Source organism: Genypterus blacodes, unplaced genomic scaffold (genome assembly GCF_046128005.1).
Source record: "Genypterus blacodes isolate CSIRO-AG114 ecotype Tasmania unplaced genomic scaffold, CSIRO-AGI_Gbla_v1 ptg000044l_1, whole genome shotgun sequence".
Classification (NCBI taxonomy): domain Eukaryota; kingdom Metazoa; phylum Chordata; class Actinopteri; order Ophidiiformes; family Ophidiidae; genus Genypterus; species Genypterus blacodes.
In genome coordinates, this window is record NW_027466857.1 from 2,820,836 (window position 1) to 2,833,346 (window position 12,511).

Consider the following 12,511-nt stretch of genomic DNA (forward strand, 5'->3'; position numbering starts at 1 on the left):
CTAGGCTAGCTATCTCCCAATCTGCTACAGGTGCTCCTTGATACCACTTATGTAAAGCACGTTAAGAGATGTGAGTGTAGCCAGTCTGCAAACAGTGAGTTCAGACGTGATTTTGCTGCTCCTGACACTTTCATTATGCTAACTTTATGTTTAAAAGGTCGTTTATACAGTTAAATGCTGAGTATTAGCTGACAGCTTAGTGATGAGCGCTGTTATTGGTGGCTAATTTTGCCAAAGCGGGCCTGTTGTGTTTCTGTACACCCCTATACTGTTTTATCCTTTTCATTTCATTAATATTAATTATTTTATCAACGACTGCTACTGACCCCCGTCTAGATTGTGTGCTAGTCAGGTGACAATTGCATCTTGAGGAAATGCAATGCAGCTGTGAGGCTAATGAAGATTAACAGGACGGAAAACTGTCTTTGTGCTATGAAAGCATGAACATCTTATAATTTGATCATTCACATTTAGTTCCTGACAAAAATGTGGAGGGTTTTCAGACTACTGCAGGTCAATCGCAACACCTGGGATTTTCCTAAACCTTCAGAGAGGGAAACATTTGTAGGAAGCGTGTTGAGATTAAAAGTTCCAACAGAAGACATCAAAAGGGAAACTTGACAGAGCTCCATTGTGAGAGACAGCAAATCATCACCCACAGAGCGGAGGAAGGTGTGTCAGAGAAGCCCATCTGCACTTCAACAGTGCATTCCACATATCAACAGGGAAGAGGCAGGAGTGTGTGCTGTGTTGTGCAGCGCTACACTGAACACCCGCGAGCGCTGCAGCTCTCCAGTGACGCTGTCCTCAGATGAATTGTGAAATACTTTCAGCATTACGCCCGTACAAGAAAACAGGAACGTTTTCATTACTCGCCGGGGCTTCCGGAACACTCTTTGCACCTGTATTTACAATAGCTAACATCTGTTCCCAGAGCTGAAACACTGCAATAATATGTGCTCTTAAACACACACACACACACACACACACACACACACACACACACACACACACACACACACACACACACACACACAGATGAACAGCTAACAAAGACAAATATGTGTGGAAAGTGTGCACACATATAAATGTCCACACATATACGCAGACAAATACATACATGCTACAGAGTAGACACACACACACACCCACACCCACACACACACACAGACAGATGAACAGCTAACAAAGACAAATATGTGTGGAAAGTGTGCACACATATAAATGTCCACACATATACGCAGACAAATACATACATGCTACAGAGTAGACACACACACACACACACACACACACACACACACACACACACACACACACACACACACACACACACACACACACACACACACACACACACACACACACACACACACACACACACAAAGTTGTCACTGGATAAAGGTAAGTGCTGAGGTTAAAGAGTAAAAGGCGAACATTTCCGGATTTTTATAAACAGAGGCCTCAAATAAACTTCACATGCTGATCCCACTGATATTTATGTGACCTGTCCTGGAATTCCGAAAGTGTCTTTAAAAGGACAGAGGAGTGGGGAAAAGTGCTTTATATGGACAGGCTGCTGCTGTAAACATCATCAAGCATTTTTTTTTTTTTCCTGTTTGGCCCATTCATGTCTTCCAAAGCAAAATTGATGTGTGCCAGACGAAACGTGGCTCATTTTGCCACCATTTTCCCTGCGTGATCCTCATTCCCCATAGACTGACCGCTCTTCCCTCTTCCCTCGTCTGCTGGGAAGATCGATAGTTGGACTCGAGTAGTGAATATTTAGGTTCACTAAGCGTGTTAGCCAAATCACTTTGCTCATTTCCAAAGTAAATCATTTAGGCCGTTTAGACTAAGTTGGAGAAATGGATGTTAAATATGGAGCCTGATCTTCGCCGTCAAATAACGGTAAACCAGAAAGCTTTCAGCTGACACTGTGCAGAGTTGTGTGTTTATTATTCCCCATAATCAGTTTTACTGGCCCTTTTTGTTCCAGTGGGCTTCCCCCTGTTTAGAGAGGCTTGTAAACAGTGTGTCCGGATGTGGCACAAACCAAACAAGCACGCACACGCACACATACACACGGCATGCACACTCACACACACAATTTACACTGTTTAGACTGTGGAAATGAGTCATCTGCTCGCACCAGGATCAGTTGAACGGCAACAGGACGACAGAGAGACGCCCGGAATCTGCGAGGCTCCGTGAGACCGCACGACGGGTTCCAATACCACACAAAACACCTAGAGGGATTCGGTTATGGAAAGCTGTTTTGTAATCTGGGTTCAACTCGGAACAGGGTTCAATATAGCGTTTTGGCGAAAATAAGATCAGGAAAAAAACCACACCTCTGTGGTTACAGCAAAGGGAGGCAGTAGCTCAGTGGGTAGAGCTTCCGCTTGGGAACTGGAGGGTCGCCGGTTCGAGTCCCTGCCAAGGTGCCCCTGAGCAAGGCACCGAACCCTCAATTGCTCCCCCCTCTGCGTAGGGTGGTATTGTAATGTAAGTCGCTTTGGATAAAAGCGTCTGCCAAATGCTCGTAATGTAATGTAATGTAATGTAATGGGATCCTGGGTAAAGAGTACAAAACACACAAAACTGTCTTCACACATGTTGTTGCCTGTGTCTTCATATTTTAAATCACTTATATATCCTCCTTACACACCCTTACTAAGAATCTCATAGTGAGGCCCAAGCACCAAAGTCCGAAGACAGAGGCTTGTTGTTGTGTTTGCTGGAGGTTGGAGGTTTTTGGTTTCACGCAATGTTCATCAGTTGTGCAAATGCTCCATGGCAACATCCTGGGGCCCCCGATCTAGGACCCCGGTCCACAACTACCACAGATCAATTTGAGATCTTTTTAGGCCTCCTGTCCAAACAAAGCCAGCATCTTTGACCGCTGAAAACCAAATACACTTTCCTGAGTGAATAAATCTCAAGACGCCTGCCTATCCACGGGGATGTGGGAGCTTTTTCGAACATCACCTGACATCACCTGAGGCCCGACTGCATTTCAAAATGGTCGCCCACACGGACAGAAGCAAACAGAACCCAGTATGCTGACCTGCTGCACAATCGGGGCTGTATATACAATATGGCAGACACGGGCCCTGATATCCATTGTGGGATCATGGAAAGCCTGACTCGACCATTTATTTGATCGTTAACAAGGCAATCACACACACACACACACACACACACACACACACACACACACACACACACACACACACACACACACACACACACACACACACACACACACACACACACACACACACACACACACACACACACACACACACACACACACACACACACACACACGGCATGGCGAAGCTAACACTAGGAATCCCGTGTTGAATGCAGCCAGACAGCAATAGACAGAGAAGGAGGTAGTTTCCAGACATTAACTAGGTTTTCAAAAGTATCTGCACTACCCTGGACAAGGCCACATCTGTACGTACATCTTTATCACCTTTCGCAGTAACAGCATACACACTGACACATGTCTGACATAAGGCGCCATCGGGACAATGTGACGAGGATTTAGATCAGATACAACAGAAACACTGTCAGAAAAATGTTTATAAGTCAAGTTACCGGCATGCGGCTTGTACGGTTTTTCCTGCTGTGACTAACACAGAGCAGCACATCGTTTTAATGTGTACATAAATCTGTCGGAGTGTATGAAACTATGATGAAAGCCATGTCTGCATCAGCCACAGTGACTGAGACAGTTCAAAGGAGGAGCAGCGTGATTGAAGGTCAGCATCCATGAGCCCAGTAGGGACAGACAGACGGATCTGCTTTATTTGTTTTAAGAAGTTTGAGTATCGAAAATGTGTGCTTTGATACCAAAATGGAGAAAAATTGTTCTTAAATGCTGGCTGAAGCTTAGCTGATCTCTGTGTTCTGGGCTGTTGAGCTGCTTTACAGTTGAGGTGTCTTTACCAAATGAGCAGTTTACCATTTGTCCACTAGAGGTCCTTGTTTAAAGTCTCCATCCTCCCTGCTGTCCCAGTTGAGAAGGAATTATGCAGTGAAGAGTTTGAATGTTATAAAGTATTTGTTCCATCATTCTTAAATGTCTCTGTATTCAGATTATCTTTGTTCTACTTCTGCTTCAGAGTGTTGTGTTTTTTGGGTTCCACTTCATGGTCATGATTGAGCTTTAATTCCTATTATTATACCGTAACTTCCTTTAATCTCAGATGTAGCCTTTTTAAATGTATATAAGGAACTCTCCTGTCCTTTCCCTTGTGTGGCTTTGAGTGATTTCTCATTTTAGTGCTTTTTCTTTGAATAACTTCATTCATTCTCCTTATAACTTTTGTGTTTACATTAAACAAGAATGTATTATGATGTCCTCTTCCTCTTTGAAATGTTTTATGTTATGTCTTACATAACGCATTTTGAATTCACAAGCTTCTATAAAATAACTTCCCTTACCTTCCCTACAAAGAGATTTTATTTTAAGATAACTGCTGTTATCCGCTCCTTTGAATGTGAAAACACAATGACCTGTAGTTTGTCTTTTAGGAAACAGATGAATCAAAAACAGCATATCCTGTTGTTACACTTAACACATGAGGCCAATATATAATATCACCAAATGCCGACATGCCGACAATGATGAACTGCAATTTTTGATTTTTCATCAGCTCTCTCTAGCTCTCTGAATTTAGTATGTTTTATTGCAAACAAACACAAAGTCAATTTGACAGAATAAGTCAAAAACAGGTGCTGTTATCATGTCTGTAACCTAAACTGACTCTCTTGTTGTATCAAAAATATAATTCATTGCTCTATTAAATCAACTTCTGTTTAAAAACATCTTTACGTGTGAAAATTGGAAATCCTCCTCTACTAAACAAGAGGAGGAAAAAGTTGTAAAACTATTTGTGCATAATTAGCTTTGAAAGCCTAGGAAAAGAGTTTCCAATACTTTCTTTCACCACTGCAGCTATATAGTGTATTTGGTGCCCCATAAACCTGATCAAAGTCTGTAAAACAAATCCTTCTTAATAATCAGATACATTTCCTAGAAATCCTTCCTTTCATTAAGGGATCAAGGCGTTGAACCTGGATTCCCTCGGTCAGTGTGCACTATTTAAAGTGCACGTTTTCTTAATATTTAGCGAGCTCAGTGAGGGCTTAAAAGGGATTTGAGGTGACCTGGATGAAACAGGCTTTAATAGAAGCGGCATGAGTGCGTTCTTGCATTACATTACTTTCAAACTGCCGAGGCTGTGATCAGCGGCAATTAAATGCAGATTATATAACACATCTGTCATCAAGAAGTTGTTTCTGGGGTTCAGTGAGACTCGAAATGGACAAACAAAAACTTTCTTAATGACATCAAGATTTCCATCCGTTCATATGCGCACACAAACACGCTCGCACAACACACAGGGGAAAGCACCATTTGGCCTTGTCATCCTTTCTTTCCCCTTCCCCAAAGGGAGAGAAATGATTTCAATAGCCTTACTCTCCGATCTGTTAGGAACACACACATATGCACAGTGTGTATGTGTTGCTTTCCATATGCTGTTTAAGGGGGTAAATCTGTGTGTGTGACATCAGCCTCTCACTCTTTGTATGTGTGTGTGTCTGTGTGTGTGTCACAAGCACTCTTTGGTCGTTCCGCCAAATTTGGTATAGCAAAGGAACAATTTGAAACAGTCAAATTCATGTTTATCTTAAATGTAGCCTGTGCACATACACACACACACACACACACACACACACACGCATACACAACACACCGCTCACCTCAGCAGTAATGCAATAGCGAGATCTACCAGTATGCTGCAATCACACAGTATAAGGGGCATGTTGTGAAAAACTGCCACACTGATTGTTTGAGCCATAACCCTGGTGACAGAGTTGCAAGATCCAAAATCCAAAGCCCAGAAAATGTTTGTTGTGCTCTGAGCAACGACTCATTTCAGAAGTTTTCAGTTAAAGATATTTGCATAAAGACAGATTTCCATTATGAAGGTACCAGATGTGTTTGTCGGTGGGGATTTGTCACATGATTGCCAAACCTTAATAGCTGTATTAAGTTAATGCCTTAAATTGAGGTAATGCATGTAAAGACAGGAGGAAAGAGAGAGAGAAAGAAGCATTAAGAGTATTGCGGGGCGGTTAGTTTTCCTGTGGCGTACTTGTGAGGGCCTGTGTTTGTGTAGTGATTTGGGTTTGGAGATTTTTGGGGGAAGCAAGCCGAGTCAAAAGGAGTTGGGGGGGAGTTCAAGAGGGGTTGTTGTCTCCCTCTGGGCCGCGGAGAGGTTTCTCTGAAAACACTGCCAGTCACGTCTGGCCCTCTGCGGACAGTAAATCACGCTGTTCGTCGGAGTGCTTCCGCACAGCAGCCCCAGATCCCTCCTCAGCTGGAAATGCAATACGCCACGTACCCCAGGCAATGAGACCACCCAGGAGGCATATGGGGGTCACAAACACATAAGGGGGGGAGAGAGAGAGAGAGAGAGCGAGAGAGGGAGAGAGATAGAGAGAAGCGTACATAGGCCAATATCCTGGTCCTGGCGAAGTCTTTCCGTGTGAGGTGGATTGGTTTGTAGCGTTAGGGGTGAGGGGCGAGGGGATTTCATAACAAGTGGTGGTTTCAGTGGTTTTCTCTGACTGGGATCAGAATACCACAAAAAAATCCCGACTTCCTCTTCGGCAAATATCAAAAGGACAGTTGACCCCCTGTGTTCAGAGGGGCTGCAGGCATGTAACACACTCCAATGAAACATCACAACAACTCCTTAAAAAGAGAGAGGGAGAGAAATCTGGGTAAAAACCTGTGGTCTGGGCATAGTTCTGTATGATCGCAGCAAGCTGAGGTGGGGTCAAGTCTTTGTTCGGAAGACAATAAGCATCAACCATGATATACCTAAAACTCAATAACACTTTGTTATGCGTACGACCTTCGTTTGCCAGTTGGATGTCCGAGACCACAAATCTGACGAAACCGCTAAAAGACGAGGAGCATTAAAGACGCAGCTGCCGTGTGCTATTTTGTGTTTGGTTTCCAAATCTCGTTGGTTTTGGAGAGTGCAAACGGGAGACATTTTTGAATTGCCGGTGCTGCTCTGAGCATCTATGAACGTTCATATTGGTTTCATTCGCTTTCAGTCAGGATTTAGTTTTGCCAAGTTGCACATGAGATCCAAATATATGTTTACAAAGCAGATTTTGTGGCTTTACAATTACCTATGAAAAAATTTCAAGGACCCAATATTTAACAGCTTCCAGAAAAATCCAAGTCTATATTCTGTGGCTACCTACAGCTATTGTATCATCCGGAACCTTCCAAAGAAACTTAGCGCTCAACGAAGGCTTTTCAGCCAGTTCAGGAATAATGGGGAACAATCCCACTAACAAACTTGTGTTTTATCAATCATTGATTTTCACCACTGCAAACTCCACTCCAATGGCTCCTCAGGCAAGGAGATGCTGGGAGACTTTCTTTCTGACAATTACACACCAGGGATGAAATTTAGACCCTGGTTACCTTGGAAATGTGGATTGTATAATATTCCTGAAAAAGCTACGAGTTGTGATATACAATACTTTCAACAAATATCTGTAATAATCCTAGAATATGTTTTCACAATTTGTTGGTTTGCTAGGATGTCTTGCACCAGAGGAGGGGGAAGAGAAGAGCGCCCTTACCAAATGGGCTTTGTGCTATTTTGATTTGAAAACTTTCAGTATTTAGATACCGTTCCAGTCAGACAGTGAGAACAGTGTTTACTTGCCTGCCTCTTTGCACACAGCGGCGAGGTCTGCTCCTACGTATCCATGAGCAGCGTCCGCTAACTGAGTCACCTCCTCCGTGGCGGCGCTGCATGGCACCGAGCTCAGCTGCTTCTGCAGGATATCTGCACGCTCTGCCGCACTGGGAACTCCAACCTGTCGCAATGAAATCAATAAAACAGAGCATTTATTCTACGGCTAAATTAGATGCTGTAGGACCTAAAAAGTTTGTCAACAAAACAAAGACAACAACAACTCAGGAATACCGCTACCCACCTCAATCTCCTTGTCAAAGCGTCCTGGCCGGCGCACGGCAGGGTCGAGGGCATGGGGTCGGTTTGTGGCTCCTAGGACCAACAGCTGACCCGAGTGACCCTCCTTAAAAGGACACAAAAGACGACATGCTTTAATGTTCCAAAGGTAAATCTGGTTAGTTATCAAGTCTTGTGACACTGTGCTTTTATGAACATACTGTGGAAGGTTTTGCACTTGTAAGATGTCATTATGTGACTTTTCATATGCCAGGATGCCATTCCATTTCGTTTTAAGCTGCAATGCAAACAATGCAGTAAAGTACAAAGGTTTCAAAAGGCCCACAGGACTGGGTAATGAAAACATGACCATGAGCAGAGTTACGTTTTGACTCAGGTTTGGTGCTAAACTCCTTTCTCAGGGTGGTCTGCCTGCTAGAGCAGAAATGATGTCTTTCCACCCTTTAATACTGCGGGGAGCAGTGAAACACAAATAAATTACAGTGAAAGCAAGAATGCTGAGGAGCAGGAAGTGCTTTCCCACATTCCACAAAGGCCAACCAATCAGTGCTGATGACCTTGGATACTTTGGTCTGGAAAACAGGCAGGAGGAGCAGGGAGCAGGCAGGGAGTTGCTGTATCTGTCCAATATCACCAAACCAAACGAGGCTCTTGTCCTCCCAGAGAGATGGAGATGCATTTTGCAAATAAAGTTTGGCCAAATTGGCAGGTCGTGGTGACCTTTGGTGATTGGTTTCCCAGGCTCCCATTGGGGGGAGCAGAGGAATCTGAGTTCAGCGAGTCCCATCTTTCTCATCAGCCTCTGAGCGAATGCTTAACAGACATACAACACCCCAGAGATACAACCCACAGTGTCTGAAGGGCGTCCAACATGCAGGGATGGTTTCTGCATGACTCAATCTGCATTTCCAATGAGAACATATTCTCACAGAGCCATATTCTTATACAAACAGCCAGATGCTGAAGTCACACATGTCACCAGAGTGCTTGTGAGTCGAATAAGGAGAAGTGAAGCTTTGTCTAACACATGAAACAACTAAAATGAACCATTGACATCTAGACAAAAAATCTCAACAAAGGTAAAAACCTGTTTAGAGTGAGGACCTGAATTGTGAATATTAAATATCTCTGACGTTCTAACCATAATGAAGCGGAGTGCCTCACTACTGCAGTTAGTGTATTAACCTAATTGGGGATACCAGGGATTGACCGATACAAGCAGCACTTACTGAACCAATCCCATCCATCAGAGTGAGAAGAGAGGCAACGACTCGTTTCTCCACCTCGTTCTGCGCTCCCTCTCGCTTTGGGCACAGAGCATCCAACTCGTCGATAAAGATGATCGCAGGCTGCCTGTCAAACAATTGCCAATGTGTGACAATTACAGATCATATAGTGCTGAGTGTGTTATTGCATGAATCAGTAACAACTATCTGCATTTACACTTTTACCTCTGAGAAGCTTCAGTGAAGATTTGCCTCAGCCTGGCTTCTGTTTCACCGTAGAACCTGCAAAGATATCAAACAGCACTGAGACTCATTTATGTTGCAACTTCAGATCTGACACATAGTTCAGACTAGAGAATCTAAAATGGGATATATTACACTTTCTGTTATTTTCCCTGGTTTCTATAGTATAATATAAATTAGTTGGGGGTGTGTGGTCAAAGCTGCAAAAGCTGAGGTTTGATTCCTGATTAAAGCTTTGCAATATTATGAATAAGTACATTCTGGACTATAGTGTGTCATCTTCATCATTACCAGGACCACAAATGATACAGCCAGACCAAAATCATTTAATTTCTTAATAAGACCATACTTGCTCATGATCTCCGGGCCGTTGATAACAGTCATGTGAGCTCCGACTTCATTGGCTATGGCTCGACCAATCATGGTCTTCCCTGTGCCTGGCGGGCCATACAGCAGAACTCCACGAGGGGGCGGGATCCCTGACCAACACGGTTTACACAGAAATGTTTGAGCTTGATGGAAAACTCTTAACACATTTGCTCTAATTCAGCATCTAATTTATAGTTGTGTACACATGTAACATAACTTGGTGGCAGTGGTTGCATAAAAAAGACATAATAGTGTCGTAACAAATAAATTATATAATCCTAACATCTAATGGTAATTTTATGTTTGATCTAAATCAAAAGTCTTTTTTTTATGATAAGTGTACTTAAGTATTGAGAGCAGAAGCAAATGTTAAATGAATATGGACTTGTATTCTGATTGATGCACTTCTGCTGTGGTGAATTTAATATTTCATGTTAATGTCAATACATTCTATCCTTCATCCCTAACACACATAATTAACACTGCAAGTGACAATATACTATGCAACTACTAATTACTTACTATTTAACAGTCACTGCAACATTCAGATAGAGAAATCTCTTTATAGATATAATTCATATCATACACATTGCATCACATGATCCACCTACCGTAGTTGGAGAACAGCTCAGGATGTTTCAGAGGTAATTCAATTGTTTCTCTGATGACATCCAACTGGCTGCTGAGCCCGCCAATCATACTGTATGTGACCTTTGACCTTCTTGTTTCAGCATCTGGATCCTCCTGGTTTCGTCCATGTCTGTCTTTTAAACTGACTTTAGTGGAGCTGGAGAGGCAGTAGAAGGTGTCAGTACTTAGTGCACCACTAGGGGGAGCTGTGGGGATTTTCTCAACCACTTCTAGGCTGAGCGAACTGTCCAGGCTTACAGTATTCTCCTCTGACTCTGCAGGAGGATCCTGGGAGTTGTAGGTAGGAGTGAAGGGAGTATATGGGGATAAGGGAGAAGGTATGTGAGGAATACGGTGTGGGGTGCTGGCTGCAGGACCAGGCTCTCCAGGCGTGCCTGGTATTCCGCCATCATTGTCATCCACAGTGAGCAGGCTGAGCTGCAGGGAGAGGTCAGCTGAAGTTCCAAACATGGAGCTCCCTAAAGAAGACTCCTCTGCCTCAGACACCATTTCTGGTGGAGGATCTGGTCTCTGGAGGATGACACCGTCCTCCCCGCTTATGGCCTCTACTCGCAGACTGCAAGACCGACCGAAGTAAGACAGGGAGAGGACGTTTCCTGGAAGAATGATGTTCCCAACTGTCACAAAAAAGACAAAACCAGCAGGAGGAGAGTTACTTATACTGATTACATCGCATTAAATTCACTCAGGGAAGCCAAGTACACAATTTGGTCTGCAGTGGTCTGAAGTGCATGAACACGACGATATCTTGTAATACAAAGTGGCAAAAACAGAGAAAATCGGGTATCCCATTCAGTCCAACACAAGCTCGAAAAGGATGTATAGATCTCATATTTGTGCCTATAAATTAAATAATTTATTGTTAACTGGATGCAGAAAGCTGCGCAAAGGTACTGCACAAAGAGAACAAAAATAACTCAACATAAAGTTGTGCCCTTCCCAAAAATGACTTACCCAAAGATCGTAGAAAGTAGTTCTTGAACTCCTCCGTTTCTAGTGTGTCATCTTTTGACCTAAATGACAATAAAATGTAGTGGAGAATCAAATATTATTCACTGACTAGAATTGACATTTGAATTGTAATAACAATAATTGGCCAGGAGATGGCAGCCTTTACTTGAACATAAAATTAAGTCCTAGCTCCATCAGATAGATCATAGAAGAGCTTTGAAAGATACAGAATATGTTTCATATTTGAGTGAGTTTTTAACATCCCAGCACTGACATGGTTGAAGCCAAACCAAATCCAGCATGTGTAAACGTCTCTGCTCAAGCCATTTCCTGTGTGTTCTACTCGACTGTCCCGCCTCACTCACACACAGTACCTGGTCGAGAGAACCACCTCCGCAGCCTGAAGCACGGGTCCTGTAAGCGACTGCACCATCACCCTGTCCCCCTGTTTCACTCTCAGGTTTTTCTGAGCAGATTTTTGCAGGCCGACTCTCCCGCTAGGAAAGGTGACGACAGGCCAACCTAAACACACCTGGTGACACAGACAAAAACAAAACGAGACAGATTACCATCCAGTGCCAAAGTAACGGAAACTAAAGGAAACTTTGCTGTACCTGAACATCCACCCGTGACTTTAATAATAATATTACTGAGCAACACACTGAAGAGGGGACAATTCAATAGAATAGATACCTCTTGTCCTGTGGAGCTCGTCAGCAGGACTGGTCTCCCTATGCATGCGTTGGCTGCCTTCATTGAATTGAGACTCATTTGGGCTAAATAAGGTCGGCAACTTTTTGGAGTTTTGTCATCTGCTGAAAAAAGAAAGCAGACAAACATGAAGTTTAATCAGATGGGCAAATTTGGTCTATCCATGCAAAGTCAAATGCAAAAAGGTTTCTCTTAATGATGAGAAGAAATCATAGCCTTTTATTAACTAGTCCTGAACAAAAACATTATTCGCACACAGTTCTGATGTTAACAAACCTATAACATGATAAGAAAATGGTATATGTATTAAGATAA

At 43.1% G+C, this 12,511-nt stretch overlaps 1 protein-coding gene across 2 annotated transcripts in view; it reads right to left on the reverse strand.

The window, feature by feature from the left end:
* The window catches only part of afg2a (AAA ATPase AFG2A), a 102,015-nt gene that overhangs the window by 87,512 nt on the left and 1,992 nt on the right, over positions 1 to 12,511 (reverse strand). Inside the window, exons 2-10 of one of the 2 annotated variants that reach the window (XM_076149193.1) lie at positions 12,179 to 12,297; positions 11,860 to 12,017; positions 11,489 to 11,547; positions 10,495 to 11,151; positions 9,864 to 9,993; positions 9,497 to 9,553; positions 9,275 to 9,398; positions 8,050 to 8,151; positions 7,776 to 7,929 (exon numbers count right to left, since the gene is read on the reverse strand). In XM_076149193.1, coding sequence (XP_076005308.1) covers positions 7,776 to 7,929; positions 8,050 to 8,151; positions 9,275 to 9,398; positions 9,497 to 9,553; positions 9,864 to 9,993; positions 10,495 to 11,151; positions 11,489 to 11,547; positions 11,860 to 12,017; positions 12,179 to 12,297 — 1,560 coding nt within the window. Of the gene's footprint in view, positions 1 to 7,775; positions 7,930 to 8,049; positions 8,152 to 9,274; positions 9,399 to 9,496; positions 9,554 to 9,863; positions 9,994 to 10,494; positions 11,152 to 11,488; positions 11,548 to 11,859; positions 12,018 to 12,178; positions 12,301 to 12,511 lie in introns of both variants that reach the window. The other variant, XM_076149192.1, reaches the window with a different exon arrangement.